Source organism: Trichechus manatus, unplaced genomic scaffold (assembly GCF_000243295.1).
Source record: "Trichechus manatus latirostris isolate Lorelei unplaced genomic scaffold, TriManLat1.0 scaffold00134, whole genome shotgun sequence".
NCBI classification, from domain to species: Eukaryota; Metazoa; Chordata; class Mammalia; order Sirenia; family Trichechidae; genus Trichechus; species Trichechus manatus.
The window spans coordinates 5,044,084-5,067,682 of NW_004444070.1; the positions used below are offsets into that span (position 1 = coordinate 5,044,084).

The 23,599-nt window shown below is 39.1% G+C and overlaps 1 protein-coding gene across 5 annotated transcripts in view; it reads right to left on the reverse strand.

The window, feature by feature from the left end:
* Positions 1-263: 263 nt before the first annotated feature.
* Positions 264-23,599, reverse strand: part of LOC101355471 (zinc finger protein 709-like) — a 35,916-nt gene continuing 12,580 nt past the window's right edge. For 3 of the 5 annotated variants that reach the window (XM_023739441.1, XM_023739443.1, XM_023739445.1), the window contains exons 2-5: positions 17,306-17,883; positions 5,954-6,080; positions 4,873-5,026; positions 265-3,723 (exon numbers count right to left, since the gene is read on the reverse strand). In XM_023739441.1, the coding sequence (XP_023595209.1) occupies positions 1,938-3,723; positions 4,873-5,026; positions 5,954-6,080; positions 17,306-17,704 (2,466 nt within the window). In that variant the 5' untranslated portion in view covers positions 17,705-17,883 and the 3' untranslated portion in view covers positions 265-1,937. Of the gene's footprint in view, positions 3,724-4,872; positions 5,027-5,953; positions 6,081-17,305; positions 17,884-20,793; positions 20,815-23,599 lie in introns of those variants that run through there. The other 2 variants (XM_023739446.1, XM_023739442.1) reach the window with 2 other exon arrangements.

Below are 23,599 nucleotides of genomic sequence, written 5' to 3' on the forward strand. Positions count from 1 at the left end.
CTCCATTAGCCTGAAACTAGAACTAGATGGTACCTGGATAACACCAATGACCACCCTGACAGAGAACACAAGAGAGTCCCTCATGGAGAAGTGTGGCACAGAACTCAAATTCTAGTAGAAGACCAGACTTAATGATCTGAGACTAGAGGAACCCCAGAAGACATGACCCCCAGACTCTGTTAAACCAGAACTAAAACCACTCCTGAAGCCAACCCTTCAAAGATTAGACGGGACTATAAAACAAAACAATACTCATGAATAGTATGCTTCTTAGTTCAAGTAGATACACAAAACTAAATGGGCAGCTCCTGTCCGGGGGCAAGATGAAACGGCAGAAATGGATAGGAGCTGGTTGAATGGACACAGTAAACATGGGATGAAAGAGGGAATGTGCTGTCACATTATAAGGATTGCAACTAGGGTCACATATATGCATATATTTTTGTATGAGAAATCAACTTTAACTGTATAAACTTTCACCTAAAGCAGAATTTAAAAAAAGGTTAGTCTTGAAAACTGGCAGAAAGTAATCTACAAATAATAGGGACATGTAGAAAAAAATACAGAAACCCACTTAAGGGAGCTCCACATAACAAAACTTGGGACAATTTCAGCAAGAAAAGAAATACGGATTAGCCTATACAGGCAGTCCTGGAGTTATGAACTTATGTACATACAGTCAATCTGTATTCATGAACTAAACCCCGTAAAACCTATTAAAAATTAGGAATCCCTCCTGCAGGAATTCAAACCACGCAGCCTTTTCTCAGTGGTCACATGGTGGCTGCCACTTGGTCTCAAAGCTTGGAGCCAGGTAGAAGATGACACCCCCAGCAACATCACGTGAGGAGCTACACATGGGCAGGGTCCATGCTCAGTGCTTACCTATCCTCCCTACTGTCCCACCTCATGGTGATGGTATGCATGCACCATGCCAATGCAGGTGGTAGTCCCGCCTCCCCACGTTGGGGGTGAGGGCATAGCAAGAGAAAATCCAATGAAGCCACAAAGATTCCTATTAACAAATGAGTTACTTTAAAACAACAGAATGTTATTACTGTGTTAATGTTATTTTAGCGTACCTAGAAGTGTCCTCTTTAATGACTTTTATGAATAGAAAGGCATGCTATACACTACATACTAACAAATATTTGACTGAGCTTAAATATGAACTGTACCTAACTCTTCTAACTTATGTACAAATTCGACTAAAACACAAGCGTACGAAAGGAACTCATTTGTAATTCGGGGCTGTACTGCTCTAAACAATTTAATAACAGGAAGAGAAAGGAAAGCCATTTCTTCCACGATTCTAATAAACATAGAAGAAATGACTGGGTCAAAAAACACCATGTTGTAAACACCACAGAATTACCAATACATACTAAAAGTTGGTCACGGTATTGTAAAAAAATATAGTCTCAAAGCATCGCCCTATGAGAAATTACTAATCATAAATGCCAAAATAGTTACACTTAAAATAGAAAATAGGGGAAGGAAACATGATCAATGTGAAAATAAAATATACAACATATACAAAGCAAATGTATTTAATTGTATACAAAATAGCATCAATAAAAACAGTAAAAAACAAAACAACATTTACTCAAGGCTGTTCCTTGCAGGCTTATTTGTAATAACCAAAGACTTTCAGAAAAGTAAAGTTCAGCTTGTACTAAGAAAGTAACAAACAACGATGAGGACACGCAAATACAATAAAACTGGCATTTCTCCCAAAGGCACAAAGTGACTATAATGACTCATTCTTTTAGTATTGCTTTCTTACAGAGAAACTTTGTTCTTAATTGCAAACTTTCGAAAATTAGCTCTTTGAAATTACAGCAATAGGGATGAATCATCCCACTTTTGACAATCTCTCCACTGTGAGTTCTTATATATGAAGGTGTGAGAAACGACTAAAAGTTTTCCCACATTCCTTAAACTCGTAAGGCCTCTCCACTGTGAGTTCTTCTATGTATAGTAAGGTGTGATGAATGCCTAAAAGTCTTCCCACATTCCATACATTCATAAGGCCTCTCTCCGCTGTGAATTCGCATATGTGAAGTGAGGTGTGAGACTTGCCTAAAGACTTTTCCACAGTTTTTACATTCAAAAGGCATCTCTCCACTGTGAGTTCTTTTATGCGTAGTGAGGCCAGATGAATAACTAAAGACTTTCCCACATTCTTTACATGCATAAGGCTTCTCTCCACTATGAGATTTTATATGTGAAGCAAGGTTTGAGGAATACCTAAAGGATTTCCCACATTCCTTACATTTATAAGGTCTTATTCCACTGTGAGTTCTTGTATGTAGAGTGAGGGATGAAGAACAACTAAAGGCTTTCCCACATTCCTTACATTCATAAGGCTTCTGTCCATTGTGAGTTTTTATATGTATAGTGAGGTGTGGTGACTGACTGAAAGCTTTCCCACACACCTTACATTTATAAGGCCTCTCTCCACTGTGAATTCTTCTATGTGTACGGAGGTCTGAGGCTTGCCTAAAGAATTTCCCACATTCTTTACATTCATAAGGCTTCTCGCCACTGTGAGTTCTTATATGTACAATGAGGGATGAAGAACGACTGAAAGCTTTCCCACATTCCTTACATTTGTAAGGTTTCTCTCCACTGTGAGTTCTTTTATGTGCAGCAAGGGCTGACGAATAACGAAATACTCTCCCACATTCCTTACATTCATAAGGCCTCTCCCCACTGTGAGTTCTTATATGTTGAGTGAGATGAGAGGAACAAGTAAAGGCTTTTTCACATTGTTTACATTTATACGGTTTCTCTCCACTGTGAGTTCTTATATGTTGAGTGAGGGATGAGGAAAAACTAAAGGCTTTCCCACATTCTTTACATTCATAAGGCCTCTGCCCATTATGAGTTTTTCTATGTGTAGTGAGGTGTGATGACTGACTGAAGGCCTTCCCACATTCCTTGCATTCATATGGCCTCTCTCCACTGTGAGTTCTTGTATGTGTAGTGAGGTATGAGGAAGAACTAAAGGCCTTCCCACATTCCTTACATGCATATGGTCTCTCTCCAGTGTGAGTTCTTATATGTTTAGTGAAGTCTGAGGTCCGACTAAAGGCTTTCCCACAATCCTTACATTCATAAGCCCTCTCTTCACAGTGAGTTCTTACATGTTGAGTGAGTGATGTGGCATCACTAAAGGCTTTCCCACATTCTTTACATTCATAAGGCTTACCTCTGTCATGAGATTTTTTATGTAAAATAACAGATGAAGGACGGCTATAGGTTTTACAACATTCTCTACTTTCCTGATTACTTCTCACGTGTGTCCAAAAGGATGAGAATCTATACAAATCTTTCCCACATTCCTTACATTCATAGCGTTTCTCACCAGTGAGCGTTGTCACAGGATTCTTAAGGGTTGAGACAGAAATGACATCCTTCTCACATACCTTGCGTTTATGGGGTTTCTTTCTAATAAGAGTTCTCAAAGGAGTGCGTAGGTGAGAGGGACAACTGCAAACTTTTCCGTGTTCCTTACACTGACAGGGGTTGCATCTGGTGTGAGGTCTGGTCTGATAGTTATGTGATGAATGGTCCTTGAAAACTTTTCCACACTCACAGCATTCAAAAGGATTTTCTTCTGCAGGATTTCTTTTCATCACAGTCAGATTTGGAGTCTGGCAGCTTTTCCCACACTGATTGTCTTCATTACTTTCACAGAGGTTCTCTACTGTAGGACTTCTGTTAAAAATAGGCATCATACTATTGAAAATAAAATTTGTTCCCATTTCACCATTACCAAACACAGTAAGCGTGCACAGTTTCTGCCGAGTTGTCTATTTCATAGGTTAAATCATCTAGAAGAAATACTACCATAACTGTCACTGTTTTTCAAAAACACAAGGCCTTCTGATAATTGTGTCTAAGATATATTTCAAAAACAGGTGACTCATATTTATGAAAGTGTATTGTGAAAACATTCTGAACGCATAATTTTACAGCTGGGTTTATATATATAAACACAAACACCCACTTGCTTATAGACATGATTAAGTTTCAAAGTCTAGGAAGTTATGTGAAAACTGGCATTATGCTACAAAGAATGACCACACAGATCACAAAATGGATACCTGTATCATTAAATAACTGTCAAACCACTGAGATTTATGTCCTAGCCAAGTTAACACATTACCTAAACCACCACAGCAGGCATTAGTCTTGCCTGGCATCTCGGCATTTATTACTGACAGACATGCATTCTTAATCCGCGAAATACATCGTAGATTTTTTTTTCCTATCACCCATAAATGTGAAATATTTGATATAAGACAGAAAGTGAGGAGTTGGGGTATATGTATACATATTTATATATATCAGCGTATAACAGGGCTTAGAACAGGTTCGTAAAGTTCAACATAAACAAGGACAGTGTACATGGTGCATAGCAACCAAATCTGCTGCTCATCAGATTTTGACCCGAATAAAAAAAGTGGTGTCCCACTGCACTGAATGTGTCTAGTTCTCCACAGTCTTGCCAACAATCCAATTTTCCGCATAGATCCTGAAAGATTCAGGAGACTTATGAAGATTGGATTATTGACAGGACTGTGAAGAGTGACACGTATTCAAGATGCGGTGATCAGATGCTAACTTTGAGCAGAGCACTGCTAATCGTTTCCTCCTCAGGTCAAAATCCGATACAGAACAGATTAGGTTGCTATGAAATGCATACACTGCTCTCGTGTAAGTTGGCAATTACTGAACTGTCACGAAGCAGTCCAAAACCTTGGTGTATATGTGTGTGTGTCTACATATATATATATTTAAATGTCATGACACCTCAAGACTTATTACTAAGGCATTGTATACTTTTGTTTGAACGATACTCACCTCATATGTCTCCCCTGGCTTTTATGCTGATCTTTATTGCCATGCAATTGGTCGCAGACTTCTCCTAACATGGACGACCAGGTGTTATTCTTCATGAGTTGCACCACTATATGTTCACTGGATAACTTTTCTTCATCATTAAACTTTAGAGAGACTGACCCAATATTTCAAGTCAATATTCACAATATGAAAGAAAACAGAAAGGAATTATCAAGGGAAAAAAAGGCTGCTACGACCAAAGAAAGACTTAACACACATTTTCCCATTTTAGCACTCTGACTATGGTTAAAAAGCAACTTACTGGGAAATACCGCCATAAGGATTTAGAGTGATGGTGACATGAATAAGTGTAATTAGGAGAGCTAAATAGAAAGATATTGGAAACAATACACATGTAACACAAAAAGAGAAAAAGGGTCTCTGACCACAGGCGTGAGAGGATTGCTGAAAGTCAGAAAAGCTCCAGTATCTGGGAAGTTGTGTCCTCAACCCAAAAGAGACTTTTTCTAGCTGAATAGTTCAACTGTTATTCCCTCCATGCAGGACTGGTCCTTCAAAAAATTCTGGCTTTCCTGGTGCTTCCCAAAACAGTGGCCCTGAATAAGTCCTCTCCACAGTGCTCAGATCTTTCCTGTGACAGAGTGCTCATGGAGAAATGCATATCATGAGGGAGAACAGTGAAGAACAACGAACATTTCCTTGACACTGATGGACAGGTATGAATTTATAAACAGCAAAATATTCATGTTAAACTTGCAATAAACACAATAAAACTCTCTACAAGGTCCCAAACCACAAATCTCTCAGTGCCCCCAAGTGACCCGTGAAGCCAATACTTACATTTACAACACTAAAAGAGCCTCAGCACTTTTAATCACAAACGAAATGAATACTTACTTTAACACAGAGTTTTACATTCATGGGGAAGCCAGGATAAGTTAGCGCTATAGACCAAAGGATCATGCCTGTTTTACTTAGCAATTTATTCCTCTTCTTCAGCCCAAATACTGGTCCAAAGTTGGGTACAATATTTTTATTCACTAAAAGAATAAATTTAGAAAAAAAACCATGCCATTCTTACCTACTGAAGCCAGATTTCTGAAGGTTTCCATCATCACATCTCTGTAGAGCTTCCTCTGAGCAACATCCAGCAAAGCCCATTCTTCCTGGCTAAAGACCACAGCCACATCCTCAGCCATCACTGAGTCCTAAAACATCCCACACATTCTGGATTAGCAAGGTACCATGTACTCTGATGTGTACAAGAACAAACGGTGAGGACGACAGTCCTGGGAAACTGAGAATTCATAGGGATTGGACACAAGGTTCTGTGTTCTACCAAGGTCTACTCTAGCGTATAGCCACAAGCCTCGTCCGTTCACTAACTATATTCATTTCCTCAGTGATTACATCCTGTCTCACAGATTTCCAACACACTGAAATAATCTCTCCATAGTTTCACTATAATCAATTGCAGTCATATTATTCTTTTTATGGTCTAGAACAGTTAGAAAACATAGAAAAATTAGACAAATACTCTGAGATCATTTCCATGTGAACAATTACACTTCCTTCCAAATCTTTCCCACATTCCTTACATTCATAGCGTTTCTCACCAGTGAGTGTTGTCACAGGATTCTTAAGGGTTGAGACAGAAATGACATCCTTCTCACGTACCTTGCATTTACGGGGTTTCTTTCTACTAAGAGTTCTCAAAGGAGTGCGCAGGTGAGAGGGACAACTGCAAGCTTTTCTGTGTTCCTTACACTGACAGGGGTTGCATCTGGTGTGAGGTCTGCTCTGATAGTTATGTGAACCAGAACACTCAACAAAACAAAGCACAGAGTGAATGCAGGATGAGTTACTAACAACTGGGAAATACCACAGAATGGCATTTTTTCCATTTGCCGCTCACAGCTATGACAGGAACAAGGTCCTGTACAAACTGGTAATCGAAGGTCCTGAATTGGTCATATTTCTTGAATCCTAGATCAAGAAATGACAGGTCCATTGGCTGAATAAAAAGAATATTCTTTTGCAGAATTATGAATTTTTACGTCAGTCGCCTATTTTTCAAAAACTCATGACACCCTCTCTGTTTCATACAGATGAGCAAAGGAAATAAAGGATAAAAAGAGCTCAGGTAAGACAGGAAACATGAGAATCCAAATCTCCCCATAATTCTCAAATTTTGAGACCTGATTCAACTACACCAATTATTAGTGACTGCCCCCTCAACAAATATAAATTCACACAACCTCACATAAACAGTCTAATATTATAAAACGACAAAAAACACTACCTCTGCAGAAACAAGAACAGTATACCCTTGTGTTTATTCAGCGAGAAGCTGTTATGATTCCCATTTTGTAAAGATGGAACGTAATAAATTTAATCAGCGTGACCTAATCATATACGTAACCATTGTGCAACTGGCTGTTTTACTATATATAATTTTTACTAAAAAAACTAGCACTTAAGTTGAAGTGCTGACGGTTTACCTGTTAAATTGCCCGTGAAGTCCAGGAAACAGAGATTTACACTCCAACCATCTAGAGACTCCACGCCAGCATTCTCTCACATTTGCAGCCCTTGGAAGGCACACAACCATGACTATCTGAACACTGACCACTGGAATCTCCTGGTCTGTTAAGAGTGACCTCTGTGAAACAGTACTAATCCATTGGCTTCCTCATGGAGGAGAGAAAAGGCTGCTAAATGATACTTTGGGTGCTAAAACAAAGCAACTTTAGAGTTAGAAGACTCCTCTTGTCAGGGAAGTGGTGAAGTGAGCTGCCTAGGTCCTCTCTAATCAATCCTGGTATGATGGGTCATAACAAACTTTCAGCCAGAGCCAAAATCCAGAAGTCTCCTCCACAGCAGTGGGCCAGGTTACATACTTTAAAATCATCAAAACTCTAAAGCTCATTCTGTAATAATGATAAAAATGCTTCCTGTACTGAGCAACTATGATTTGTGAAAGGTTTTGCAAACAGTTTTCAACACGCTAGCTCGTTTTTATCTGATGACTCTCCTAAGCAGGTATCATTTCAAACAATTCATCGCTGAGTAAAGTAAGAGACAATCACATGCTCTATGATGCCCACAGAGCCCTTTGCTTTTTATACTTTTATCACCTATGGCAAAGCCCTGGCGGTGCAGTGGTTAAGAGCTTGGCTGCTAACCCAAAGTTCTGCAGCTCAAATCCTCAGCTGCTCCGTGAAAACCCTACTGGTCAGTTCTACTCTGTCTTACAGGATCGCTATGAGTCCGAATGGACTCATAGGCAACAGGTTTTAAACGCGAACTTACGTATGGAAAATGCAGCACGCTAACGGGATAAGCAGCAACTAACAGAAGCATTATTTAGTAAGTTACCACAAGGAGCTACAAAATTATTTTACAAAACATTAGCTAGTGAAACCTGGGTTGGTAAGGGAAAAAAAGATTGCACCTTCAATTCTAAAATATTGGAAGCAGACTATGATTTTGCGAACACTCATACACATTTCACATGCTCATCGCCTTCAACAAATCCCAAGAAGCACAAGAATCAAAGGGCTCCACTAGCCTTCATGACCAGAAAAGATACATTTCTTATACCCAGAAAAAATCATTATCGGTACTAAAAACAGGTTAATTTGGTCAACTGAAAAAAGCAACTTAAGTGAATACTATAAAGTAATATGAAAATAAAGACCACAGTAATGACACAAAACTCAAACGAAGACCTCCAGTGTCTTATTCAATATAGAAAGAGTTTGTAAGTCGTCACTCCCATCCTCCCAAGATAAAATCTGAACATACGGAACTCAGAAAATTGGGGTCACAGGGCATACTGCTGCCCAAAACTGGAGGGACACAAAAGCAGCTACAGAGAATCACGCCAGAACAAAAACCTAAGAACTGAAACCACCTCTAGGATCAGTATTAGCATAGAAAAACTCAAAAATGCAACTGATGAATTGCTGGAGGCTTGATATGGACAAACTTTAGGGATGAAAATGCCAGAAGGCCCAATCTCAGGGGGACCCAGAGAGTTTTGTGAATTTTATTTATAGGAACCCTATCAGATCCTCAGTGTGACCATCAGAGAAAAATCTCTTTGTGCTTTCAAATGTAGCCATTTCAAAAAATTCCCAGAGGATTCTGTTTTCCCTGACAAGGCTTGCCCTCAAGAGAACCTATTTTACCAGAGTCTACCTGACCTGCAGTAATGTAATACCCAACAGTAATGAAATACCCCGTCTAGGCTTCCTGCCTCATCAAAGTGGGTGAGGGGAGGAGAAGCTCTTGCAGGGTCACTGCCCAGGGCACAGCCTCACTAAGATTGAGACTTAATCACTGGACTATCTCAGGCTTCCCTTTTGTGCCCTCCTTACCACTCCACCCACAGGGCTCTTATAAATGAACGGGATTACAACAGAAAGAACTCCAAATCTCAGATCTGGTTTAAGAAGTATCTAGGAAACCCAAATAAAACAGGGACAAAAAAAGCAAGAACATCAGAGCAACTGACAATTACAGCAAACAGTAAACACAGTCTAACGTCTAGCCAGAGAAAAAAACCTCATACTAAAGGCCTATTTTGTTTTACTTAGCAAATAATCTCTGGCTTTCAACAAAATCCACCAGTCATACTAAAGACAAAAGCACAGCATAAAAGGACAATAGAAGCATCAAACTCAGTCTAAGATACACCATAGACTTTGGAATTATCAAAACAGAAATTCTATATTAAATAATGAGCTACATGCGCTAATACAATATACAACATGTAACACACGGATAAAGTAAGCAAAGAGATGAAAAGCATAACAAAGAAACCAAAGCAAATGCTAGAAATCAGAAGCACAGTAACAGCAAGGAACAATGCCTTTAACAAGTTCATCAAATGACAAAACAAAGCCAAAGAATCTGTGCGCTTTAAAATGTCAATAGCAACACTCAAAACAGAAATGCGAAGAGAAAAAAGAATGAAAAATATAGAACAGAATACCCAAGAACTGTGGGGCAATTACGAAAGGTAGGCCATCCACGTATTGAGAATACCAGAAAGGAAAGACAGTACAAACGAAATGAATAAATCGTTGACGGGATAATGACCGAGGAATTTAGAGAATTAATGATGCACACCAAACCAGATTCAGGAATCTCAGGGAACACCAAGCAGGATAAATACCAAAAAATTACATTTAGTAATATCATATTTGAACTGTACAAAATCAAAGAGAAAATAATGAAAAAAGCCCAGTCAAGGATATGGTACAACTGGAACCATCATTCATTGCTAGTGAGAACGCAAAATGGTACAGCCACCATGGAAAAGTTTGGCAGTTCATCAAAAATTCACAACAGAAGTACAATATAACCAGCAATTCCACTCCTCGACAAATACACAAAAGAACAGGGAAAAAAATCAAACAAAAATATATATACCAATATTCATTGCTGCACTATTCACCAAGCCAAAACATGGAAACAAATGCCCATCAACAAATAAATGGATAAACAAAATATAGTCTATCTATAGAATACAATATTGCTTAGCTATAAAAAAAATCCCTGACAGATGCTAGAATATGGACGAACTTTGAAAACATTATGCTGAGTGAAATAAATCAGTCACAAAAAGACAAATACTGCATGATCCCATTTCTATGAAATAGGCAAATGTGTAATGACCACACTTACTAGTGGTTACCAGGGATAGAAAAGGAGGAGAAAGCGGAGTTGCCTGCATAAGGGGCACTGAGTTTCTGTTACTGGTGGTGGAAAAAACTGGGAAAAGATAGTGATAATAGCTGCACAACAGATAAAAGTAACCAAGGTCGCTACATTACTTTTGTTGCTTAAGTTGCCATTGAATAGATTATGACTCATGGTGACCCCCTGTGTGCATGGTAGAATTGCTCCATAGGGTTTTCAAGGCTGTGATTGTTTGGAATCAGATCCCCAGGCCTGTCTTCAGAGGAGCCTCTAAGTGGATTCGAAATGCCAACCTTTCAAGTAGAAGTCAAGTGCTTAACTGTTTTCAACACCCATTATACATACAAAAATTGAATAGAATGTTTTGTTATATACACTTTCATAACAATTAAAAAGAAGTTTAGAAAAAGCGAAGTAGAAATAAGCGTGTTTCCAGACATATGGAGGAAAGTCGTCACGAGTAGAACTTTTTTTCAAGAAATGGTAAAAGAAGTTCTTCAGATAGAGAAAACAAAACAGATGAGAAACTCAGATCTTTGTAAGGAAAGGGAGAGCATTAGATAATAAATAAATAAAAGTATCATTTAATCTTTTATCTTATTTTTAATAACTCTAAAACTTAAGTTTATTCAAAATAATAATAGCAAAATATACTACGTGATTATAGTTCATAGATAATTGAGGGGAATAACATTAGACTGGGACCACGATAAATGTATAATGTGAACTCTATAGCAACTATAAAGGAAAAAAAAGGAAGCATAATTGATATACTAAAAGGGGAAGAATATGAAATCGTATACAATGCTCAATTAAAACCAGAGAGTGGAAAAGACTGAAAGACAAAAAGAAAAAAAGAGCACGGGCACTGGACAGAAAACAGTAACAAACGTAACAAGGAGCCCAGGTGGCGCAGTGGTTAAGCACTCGGCTGCTAAACTGAAAGGTTGGAGGTTCAAACAGAACCTCCGCTCTACAGGAGAAAGATGTAGCACTACGTTTCAGTAAAGATTACAGGCTTGGAAACCCTACGGGGCAGTTCTACTCTGTCTTATACAGTCGCCATGAGTTAGAATCAACTCAATGGCACACAAAAACAACAAACAAGGAGACATCAGTCCAATTTTATCAACAACCTCTTTAAACATCATTGTCTATAAACACCAATTAAAAAACAGAGACTACATTTTCTACAAGAAACTTAAAATACAAAAAGATTATAAGTAAAAGAAACTCAGAAGGAAAAAGGAATAGCTATATTCATAATTTCAGACTAACCAGGTTCCAGAGCAAGAAAAATGAACAGGATGACAATCTTTAATGCTTATCTGCCTAACAACAGAGCACCAAAATGTACGAGGCAAAAACCGATGCAACAGCAAGGAGAAATAAAACAAGTCTACTATTACATGTGGATACTTCAACACCCCTCAATTAGTACTTGACCGAGCTAACTGGAAGAAAATCATTAAGGCCGTAGTTGAACTAACAACACTGTCAAACAACCGGACCTAACTGACATTTGTACATGTCATCCAAAAACAACACAATACACACTTTTCTCAAGCTCATAGGAAACATTCATCAAGGCAGACCACATTCTGAGCCACAAAACACAAATGTCAAAGATTAGAAATCATACACAGTATGTGCTCAGACCACCGTTTTAGATGCCATCGAGTGAGTTCTGACTCATACTGTCCCTACGTACAACAGAACGAAACAGTGCACAGTCCTGCACCATCCTCACAATCATTGTTACGCTTGAGCCTACTGTTGCAGCCACTGTGTCAATCCATCTCATTGAGGGTCTTCCTTTTTTCCGTTAACCCTTTACTTTTCCAAGCATGATGTCCTTTCCCAGGGACTGATGCCTCCTGACAACATGTTCAAAGTATGTGAAATGAAGTCTCTCCATCCTTGCTACTAAGGAGCATTGTGGTTGTATTTCTTCCAAGACAGATTTGTTTGTTCTTCTCGGAGTCCATGGTATATTCGACATTCGTCATCAACACCGTAATTCAAAGGTATTGATTCTTCTTAGGTCTTCCTTATTCATTGTCCAGGTTTCACATGCATATGAGGCAATTGAAAATACTTTCGCTTGGGGTCAGGAGCACCTTAGTCCTTGAAGTGACATCTTTGCTTTATAACACTTTTAAGAGATCTTTGGCAGATTTGCCCAATGCAATGCGTTGTTTGATTTCTTGACTGCTGCTTCCATGGGCGTTGACTGTGGATTCAAATAAAATGAAATCCTTTACAATGTCAATATTTTGTTTGTTTATCATGAGATTGCTTATTGGTCCAGTTGAAAAGATTTTTATGTTGAGGTGTCCATACTGAAGACTGTGGTCATTGATCTTCATCAGTATGTACTTCAAGTCCTCTTTCAGCGAACAAGGTTGTGTCATCTGCATATCACAGATTGTTAATAAGTCTTCCTCCAATCCTGACACCCCGTTCTTCTTGTAGTCCAGCTTCTCAGATTATTTGCTCAGCATGCAGATTGAATAGGTATGGTGAAAGGATACAACCCTGGCACACCTTTCCTGACAAAACCATGCAATGGCACCTTGATGTGTTCAAATGACTGCCTCCTGATCTATGTATGTGTTCCTCAGGAATACAATTAACTGTTCTGGAATTCTCATTCTTTGCAATGTTATACATAACTTGTTATGGACCACAGAGTCAACTGCCTTTGTATAGTCAATAAAATACACGTAAACATCTTTCTGTTATTCTTTGATTTCAGCCATGATCCATCTGACATCAGCAATGATATCCCTTGTTTCAAGTTCTCTTCTGAATCTAGCTTCCATTTCTGGCAGTTCCTTGTCGACGTACTGCTGCAACTGCTTTTGAATGATCTTGAACAAAATTTTACTTGTGTGCGATATTAATAATAATTTCTGCATTCTGCTAAATCACGTTTCTTTGGAATGGGTACAAATATGGATCTCTTCCAGTCAGTTGGCCAGATAGCTGTCTTCCAAATTTCTTGGCATAGATGAGCAAGCACTTCCAACGCTGCATCTGTTTGTTGAAACATCTCAACTGGTATTCCGTCAATTCCTGAAGCTTTGTTTTTTGCCAATGCCTTCAGTACCATGGGTTCTTGATCATATGCTACCTATTGAAACAGCTGAATGTCAACCAATTCTTTTTCGTACAGTGACTCTGTGTATCCCATCTTCTTTTGATCCTTCCTGCGACGTTTAGTATTTTCCCCGTAGAATCCCTCAATATTGTAACTTGAGACTTGAATTTTTTCTTCAGTTCTATCAGCTTGAGAAATTCCAAGGGACAAACTGGGAGGCCATAAAAACTGAGCAAGGTCTATTTACTATTAGTGACTCAGACTTTACTGTTCAAAGTGTACAGGAAACGCTTATGCACTCCTTGTTTATGATATACTTAACAACAAAGTTTAAAGCATTATTTAAAACACAAAACAAACGAAAATTTCATATATTATACTAAATCATGTGAAAATGTCTTCATTTTGGTGGCGACTGGGGTCTGAAAAGCTAGTGGGCAGCCAGCTAAGATGCATCAATTGGTCCCAACCACCCGGAGCAAAGGAGAATGAAGAACACCAAAAACACAAGGAAAATATTAGCCCAAGAGACAGAAAGCGCTACATAAACCAGAGATTTTATCAGCTTGAGACAAGAAAAATTAGATGGTGTGCAGCTACCACCAATGACTGCTCTGAGAGGGAACACAACAGAAAGTCCCTGAGGGAGCAAGAGAAAAGTGGGGTGCAGAACTCAAATTCTAGTAAAAAGACCAGACTTCATGGTTTGACTAAGACCGGAGGAACCCCAGAAGACATGGCCCCAGGACTCTCTGTTAGCCCATAACTAAAGCCATTCCCGAGGCTAACTCTTCACACTGATTAGACTGGACTATGGGATGCAAAATTATACTCGTGAAGATGTGCTTCTCAGCTCAAGTATATACATGAGACTAAATGGGCAGCTCTGGTCTGGAGACGAGAAGGCAGAGAGGCTCAGGAGCTGGTTGAATGGACACGGGAAATCCAGGGTGGAAAGGGGGAGTGTGTTGTCACAGTATAGGGAGAACAACTAGGGTCACATAACGTTTGTATAAATTTTTGTATGAGAAACTAAGCTGAACTGTAAACTTTCACTTAAAACACGATAAAAAAAAGAAAATGCCTTCATTTTGATTGTACTTACCAGTTCAGAGGTGCTTTTATACCTCAACTATTAATACTCAGATCTTATAAATTTATATTTATCAAAACAAGCACTGTAAAAGCAAAATAATGGCCACAATCCAAGTGTCCAATTGTTAAGGATTGAACTGTCCCCCAAAAATGTGTGTCAACTTGGCTAGGCCATGATTCCCAGCATTATGTGATTGTCCACCACTCTGTCATCTGATGCAATCTTCCTATGTTTTGTAAATCCTACCTCTATGATGTTAATCAGGCAGCATTAGAAGTAGTTATATTAATGAGGCAGAACTCAATCTATAAAATTAAGTTGTGTTTTAACTCAACCTCGTTTGAGACATAGAGATATAGACTGCACAGAGACACGGAGAACTCATACAAACAAGAAAGCAACACGGGGAGCAGAGCGCATCCTTTGAACCTGGGCTCCCAGTGCTGAGAAGCTCCTAGGCCAGGAGAATACTGATTACAAGGAACTTCCTCCAGAGCCAATAAAGACAGCGAGCCTTCCCCTGGAGCTGATGTCCTGAATTCGTACTTCCAGCCTACTAGACTGTGAGAGAAAAAATTTCTCTTTGTTAAAGCCAAACACTTGTGGTATTTCTGTTACAGCAACACTAGTTAACTAAGACACCATTTGTGGTGTTACAATTAAAAACGAAAACAAAAAATCCTGAAGTCAAGTGTAGTCTTCTGGAGTTTTATAACAATTTAGATCTGCTGCTCTCTAGGCGGTCTGGTGGCACAATGGGTAAGAGTGTGGCTGCTAGCCAAAAGGTCGGCAGTTCAAATCCACCAGCTGCTCCTCAGAAACTCTAGGGGGCAGTTCTCTGTCCCATAGAGTTGCTATGAGTCAAAATCGACTCGATGGCACTTAACAAGATCAACAATGTATTGTTATGAAAAGATCACCAGGAGAGTTTGTTCACTGAAAAGCGAGTGCTAATTCCACGGTATCTACTGTATAACGAACTAGGTGAAATAAAAAATTTCTATTTCTATTTGCTTGCTTCAACACAAACACTGGCGAGATGCCTAGGAAAGTAATAAAGCTGGTTATTTAAAGGAAGCTGGGGAAAAGGGATGGGCTGGATAAGAACAAGAATAGGAATAAATCTCCAAAAAGTATACTTTTAATGTTCATATTAAGTTTTGAACTTTGAAGTATTATCTATTGGAAAAACAATTTCAGTGAAGTATACTGTAGTTTCAAACATGATGTAAGTCAAACTTCTGTTAAGATATTAAGTATTTTCACTAGGAATTCATGTTTGCAATAACTTACCATTTAAAATTTAATCATTTAGGACCCAACTGTTATTAACCAGTTCTAATATACTTGTACAAATCACAAAAGTATAAATCCGGGCTCTCTTTCTAAACACAGTAACCAGGGATATCAGAGTCTGTGCATTCATTTTGTCTCATCCAGGAGAATGTTTCTAAAATGGCTAAAGTATTTAACACATTAGGAGTTCTGGTATGACCTCTTAAATGTACAAGAATCTTTGAGAAATTTCTCAAAACTTAAGTAAGCTTTACAGTAACATTTACATCAGTTAAAATAGGCATTCCTCTGTTTAAGAAGTCTGTACCCATTAAATTGAAAGATTCCCCATAGACACACACCAAATGATCTAGAAATTTTCTTCCAGTGCCAAGTACAAACTCATGAACTGAAATATACATATCTTATATGTTAATCTACTATTGCAAAAAAAATATTTTAGATTCTAATTCAAGACTACAGAGAACATCAAAAATTACAAGAGTTAAATACCAGTTTTAGGCATCGGTGAGGGAACAAGGACCTAGACTGGGGATTCATGCTTTCCACACACCTGAAAGGCTCAAGGTAAAAGCCTTCACCACTGGAGAAAAATGGGTCTGAAGACCCCACACAGGATCCAGCTGGACTCGCTTTCCCCAGTTTCATACCTTTGTGACATCAGGAGAGCACCCACATCACCCAGAACCCCATGAATAGTCAGGACCTTTGCCTACGAACTCTTCGCGCTTTTCTAACCCATAACACAATGTGAGAGGGGGAGCTACGGTTTTAGAACTGCACAGAAAATGCTCCAGTGCCTGGAGGGAGTCAAGAACACTGCTCAGAGAGATGGGAAAAGGATAGCTCTGGAGGGCGGAGCTCAGCTTTCACGGCCAGAGCTGCTCTGTCTTCAGGCTCTGGTCAGGAGACTCTGTCATTCAACACAGACCACCAATGCCCAGGATGCGGATATTAACACCCCACGGTGCCAGCTCTGAGAGTCACATAAGAAAAATGACCCCAGGCATCCAAATCCTGAAAAGCCACTTGTGTATAAAAAAAAGTGTCCAGAGACAGTGAAGCAGGGCCTCAGGGTGCCTCCTAGGGCTCAGTCCCATGGCCTCCTCTGCCACCTTTTTTCTCCACTTGGGAACCACAGTCTCGCAGCACACAGCTGCTCCCCCAATAATTCATATCCAGCCTTACCCACTTACGGTAAGGATAATCCAGTTTTCGGCAGAACTCACCATTTCCTTCTCCAGCTTCTGGAAGTTAAAGGGAATGTCGTCTCTGAGCCCAAGAAGCCACTTCAGGAAGAGGAATGGGAGCGAAGCAGAGCACTGGGGCAGTTTGGAGGCAGATGAACGAATGTTTGGTCCACAAACCAGCCAGAGCAGTTGAAATCCTTCCCTGTGATTTACGGATGTACAAGATGGGCGCCCTAGGTCCTCAGCTGTGTGGACTGGACTAGTTCTCCCTGCACCACACCTGAGACCTGAAATGGAAAAAGAATGGGGAGGAAAGTGTTGAGGAAGCAGGGAGTGACAGGTCTTTGGCCTCCTCCCAGGCTCAGGGCCACGCTCCACCCTGAAGGCATTTGCACTGAAGGCAGAACAGGCTCCAGCCTCCAGAGCACACACCTGCATTCTTCATGCAGATCCATGGGCCTCTTCTTTCTGCCAATAAGATCACAGACAGAGGAATTTACTTATCCCAGAGCATGAGAAGCAACCAGGCCTGGCTGGGCTGCAAAACTTGAATCCGTTTTCCTCCAGAGTGTCAGGGGTCCAATGTTGAAGTTGTAGGTTCACCTGTGTAACTGTCCCTTAAACATGAACACACACACTGTTATTTGATATTAATGTGGGTGAATTTTCAGAAAAAACATTTTTCAATGAACTCATCATAGTTCATTTTTTTACGTGCAGTTAAAATCCTTCTGTGGTGTTTAAAAAATTTTTCAGTTTATAACAGTAATGTGTTACTGAAAGTTTTTCTGTTGCTTTTGCAATGAACATTTCTGCCTTCCTCTTGAAGCTTTTTTGTTTTTTCCCCCATCGTTCTCAAACAATGACATAATGAGTCCCTAAGCTTTTGAGAAATCTGGGAGAATTCCTGAACACTGTCTTTTAAATTTGTAATAAACTGATCAACAGATAAATCACAACATCATTGTTTTGTCTAAGGAGCTGTCTCCTGCCTCTGTTCTCATTTTTTTCCACCCTACTCTCCCTCCAAACTGACTCCTATTCTTCCATTTCTTGGTTTCAGTGTCAATGTTCTGTCTCTCATAGAATTTTTACACCAGTGTCTCCCCTTTAAGCATTGTCTTTCCTTTTATTATTTTCTATAATATCAGTCTGATTTTAATTCACATCCTTATTTCTAAACTATTATTTCCAGCATAAAGTAGGAGTTTCTTCAGTATGTAAAATCTGAAGCCCCACCCCAAAATTGCTGAATCAAAATCCACGTCTTAATAAGATCCTCGGGTTATCCACATTGATATTTAAGAAGCTTTCACTGATCTATAGCCTGTAATTCAAGCAACAAGCATTCTGTCAACAGATGCCCTTTCAATCATCTACATCCACTTTATATCAATGCACTATATTCCTGATCCACAACCAATCTCCATGTCTTGGTCTTCTCACAGTCTCCATTAACTTATTCATAACAAGCTCCTGCCTGAGTCATGCAATCATGGTTGTCACTCCAAAATCTACTGGCAGCACAGGAATTGCTTAATGCCCGTCAGTGGCTGTCCAATGGCCTTCAAACAGCCCAGAGTAGTCAGCAGGGTTCTAACCCACCTACTGCCATTGCCTCCAAGCTGCCTCACACAACACTCCCACCCACACTTTGTTTTCTCTGCTTCAATCACTTTTTTATCAAGGAATGGATGATACTCGGTTCTCTGCTGCCTCAGGGATTTATTTAAACACTCATTCTTCCCAACTGAAATACTCTTTCCATCCTGACCTACTGACACCACATGGTATCAACCTACATAATCATGCATGTAAATAAGACTAATTTTCTGAATCTTCACTTAACTATTTTTCCTTTTGAAGCAGTCTAACCTGACTCCTGAGTTAAGTCCTTCTATTTACAGATATCAGATATCTCTGGTTTGTTTTATTAATTTTTAAAACTGTCTCCCGTACTAGGCTATAAATCTATGGGCAGACACTATTTTGTCCTTGTTCCAGAAGGAACAAGATCGCTGAGGACACACACGGAGATCATCACCTGTTGTATATAGTCCTGAGCAGCAATATCCAAGAACTTTCAGTGAAGACAGCCATGTTCTGTTTCTACACAGGCCAATATGGCAGTCTCTAGCCTATGTGGCTACTTAGCACTGAACACACGACTAGTACAACAAAGGAACTGAACTTTTAGTTGTAATTTATTTTAATTGAAATAGCAACCTCTGGCTAGCAACCACTGCTCTAGTGGACGCACCAGAACCCTAAGCGACCAACACAGGAGAGAGGGTGTGAAAGCTGCCATTAGCACAATGCAGAGCTTGACAGCTTTTTGTTTGCTGGAAGCCTGTCATGTAGGGAAATAGTACAAGTAAAACCAAAGGTAACATTCAACTCAATTTGCTTGTATTTACATGATGGTAGTTAATGTCAACCTAAACCGGATTTACCTCATTCTGAAAACTGCAATGATATTTAAATATACACATGAGTGGGAGTAACTGAGAGGACAGGAGAGGCACTCTCTGAGGAGGTGACATTTGAAATGAGACCTAAATTATAAGAACTATTTAATTCTTATGATTAAAAAGTTTTCCTCTAATCAGAAGAAATACCTGGTGCAAAGGCTGAAAAGGAAAATCTTGGTATCTCTGAAAAAGATTTTTCAAAAAAATAAATATGTCAAGAGCCTATCGAACAAGAGTGTGTTGTACATTTAAGTCAGACAACTACTTATAAGCCTGAATATGGAGGATCTTGCTGGCCAACATAAAATGTGTGGATTTTATTCTCTGTGACTGATAGCTTACTTTGTTTACACTGTTGATATATGTCTCTTGCTGGTGGGGGGAGAGTGTACCTTCTTGTGACAAGAGAAAAACAGACAGAAGTTCAGAGGCTGCTTTCATAAGGGAGAGCTCCTCTCAGGGTAGCTTGGACTATTTCCCCTCATCTAGTGAATGGAGGCTGATGCTGCTTATTGGTTGCAAAAACCAGGTGAGAAGTAGATTTGTTCAGGTGAGACTTTAAAAGCTCTGTCTTGGACATGTTAGGTTTCAGAGTCTTAAAGTCCTTAGTGTCCCAGGTGGACTATGGGAAGGGTTTGGTGTCTGAGTCCACTGGTACCCAACAGCCCACATCTCAATTTATAGGTTGTCACCTCCTAGCCACGAAGACTCAAACTGTGACCTCTGAAACAGGCTGCGCTCTCACTTCTGAAGCTTCAAGCTAAAAGAAAGGAGGAGCACAGTGCTAGCATGAATCAGACCTTTAGCAAATGGAAGTTGATATTTTGGTGCTATGTGAGGGGCAATTCTTAAGATTCTGAACTAGGAAAACTCAAGAGTTTGGAATGAAGCCTTCAATTTGACATGAAGTGACTACACTACCACTCATGTCTCCAAGGAGAACTCCAGTCCATAAAGTTTACACCCAATAAAACCCTATAACACCGTTCTACTCTGTCACATAGAGTCACTATGAGTCTATGATCACCTTGATGGCACCTAACAACAGAAACATACCCAAAAGTCTTGAAAGGAGGGACGCAAACAGGTATTATTACACCAGTATTCACTGCAACAATATTCATAATAGCTAAAAAAAGGGAAAAAAAACAAAATGTCCATCAACAGATGCCTGCATAAATACAGAATATTATTAAGTCATGAAAAGAAATGAAGTTCTCATAAATAGGATATGGATGAACCTTGAAAACACTACGCTAAACGAAATAAATCAGACACAAAAGGACAAATACCGTACAATCTCACTTAAATGAAATATCTACAATAGGAAAATGTATAGAGATCAAAGAATTAACCAGGAGGATGAGAGAAAGGAGGGGGAGTTACTGCTTAAGACGCACCACGGTCTACTAAGAGTGATGGAAAAACCTGGACACTGATAGTGGTGATGGTTGCATAACACGGTTAAAGTAATAAACGTTACTAAATTATACACTTAAAAATGGATAAAACAGAGAAAGGTTTTGCTATATATATTTCATGACACATACACAAAAAAAGCATGAAATGGCACCATTAAAAAAAAAATTAGTTTCTTAGAGTGTGTAAGTTAAAGGAGGAAAATTTAGATTATATTATAGGGATAAAAAACAGAGAAAAGTGGGTATTTCTAAGATTTCATGCCAACCTAAGACTGTACTTACCCACAGAAATAAAATCACATTTCAGAAACTGCAATGTGTAAAGAATTGACTTTTTTAGGTAATTGGATCTAGATCATCTTGTTATTAATATGAAGGAAAAAATAGGCTGGTTCCACAGCCAAAAAAAAAAAAATCACATGAATGATAAGTAATGAATCCTAATTTAATAATAAATTGTAATAGCATTGGCAATCCCAAAGGTTTCTCAAAACAGACACTTAAATGTAGACATTTTAAATTTGCTCCAAAGGCTTTTCAATGCTGTGATCTTTCAGAAACAGAATGCTAGGCCTGTGTTCCAAGGCACATCTCGGTGGCTTCAAACTGCCAACCATTCAGCTAGTAATCTAAACCTTTTCCGCCACCCAGGGACTCCCTACTTGACTCTTATACTTTGTAAAACAATTATTATAAAAGATGAGGTACCTTGTGCAACACTGTACTATCAGTGATTTTCTACGATCTGCTAAGGTACATGGATTAGTTTCATTACACATGCCTCCCATTTTGCCCTCATTCCTAATATTCGCTGTTCTGACACTGGGAAGGAATATGCACGGTTTGTGCTCCAAAGTTTTCAACCTCTTAAGAAGTGTGGTTCTTTGGTAGTAAAAATTGTGGTTCAATCCCCAGCATCAAATCCAACACAGATCACACACACTGGGTGTGAGATCTCCATAAATCCTTCAAAGCCTGCATTCAGCTGATTCAGCAACATGTTTTATATCAGACCAACTAGGATTGGCTGTATTGTTTCTCACATAATCACAATGAAAATGCCTGCCTTAAGCCGAAGAATTTTCTTGAAATGTGCCTCATACTAAATATTTTCCTCCAGAAAGTTGGATAAACATGGTCCTAAATGTACATACTATTTCCAACTTGTGTTTCTTGGTTGATCATTGGTCTTAAATATATAAAACCGTTAAAGAAAAGGGGGTATATTTCTCACCACAATCTTCATTTCTGTATGGCCAGCAGCACTCAGCAAAAGTCCTGCCTGAAGACGCGCAGAAAACAAAAAGGACTCTAACAGCACTGAAAAGAGAGGCAGCTCCACACAGTGATAGGAGACTTCAACACACCACTTTCAGTGAAAGACAGAACATGGAGAAAGAAGCTCAACAAAGACACGGAAGAGCTAAATCCTACAATCAACGAACTTGATCTCATAGACATATACAGAACACTCCACCCAACAGCAGCCAAGTATACTTTCTTTTCCAACGTACATGCAACATTCTCCAGAACAGACCACATATTAGGCCAGGAAGCAAGCCTTAACGAAATCCAAAGCAATCGAAATATCACAAAGCATCTTTTCGGACCATAAAGCCACAAAAGTAGAAAACAACAGAGAAAGCAAGTAAAAAAAATCAAACACATGGAAACTGAACAACACCTTGCTCAAAAACTACTGGGTTATAGAAGAAATCAAGCATGCAATAAATTCAAAGAATCAAACGAGAATGAAAACACATCCTACCAGAACCTTTGGGACACAACAAAAGCAGTGCTCAGAGGTCAGCCTATAGCAATAAACGCACGCATCCAAAAAGAAGGGCCATAATCAAAACATTAACCCTACAACTGGAACAAGTAGAAAGAGAGCAGCAAAAAAAGCCCTCAGGCGCCAGAAGAAAGGAAATAATAAGAATTAGCGCAGAATTAAATAAAATAGAGAACAGAAAAACAACTGAAAAGAGTTAACAAGACCAAAAACTGGTTATTTGAAAAGACCAAAAAATTGATAAACCACTGGCCAAACTGACAGAAGAAAAACAGAAGAGGAAGCAAATAACCTGTATCAGAACTGAGATAGGAGATTATCACAACAGACCCAACTGAAATTAAAAGAACTGTAACAGAATACTATGAAAAACTGTACTCTAACAAATTTGAAATCCTAGAAAAAATGGACAAATTTTAGAAACTCACTACCTGCCTAAACTAACACAGAGGTAGAACAAGTAAATAAACCCATAACAAAAAAAGAGATTGAAAAGGTAATTAAAAAACTCTCCCCCCCCCCAAAAAAAAGCCCTGACCCGCCTGGATGGCTTCACTGGCGAATTCTACCAAACTTTCAGAGAAGAGTTAACACCACTACTACTCAAGGTATTTCAGAGCATAGAAAAGGATGGAATACTCCCAAACTC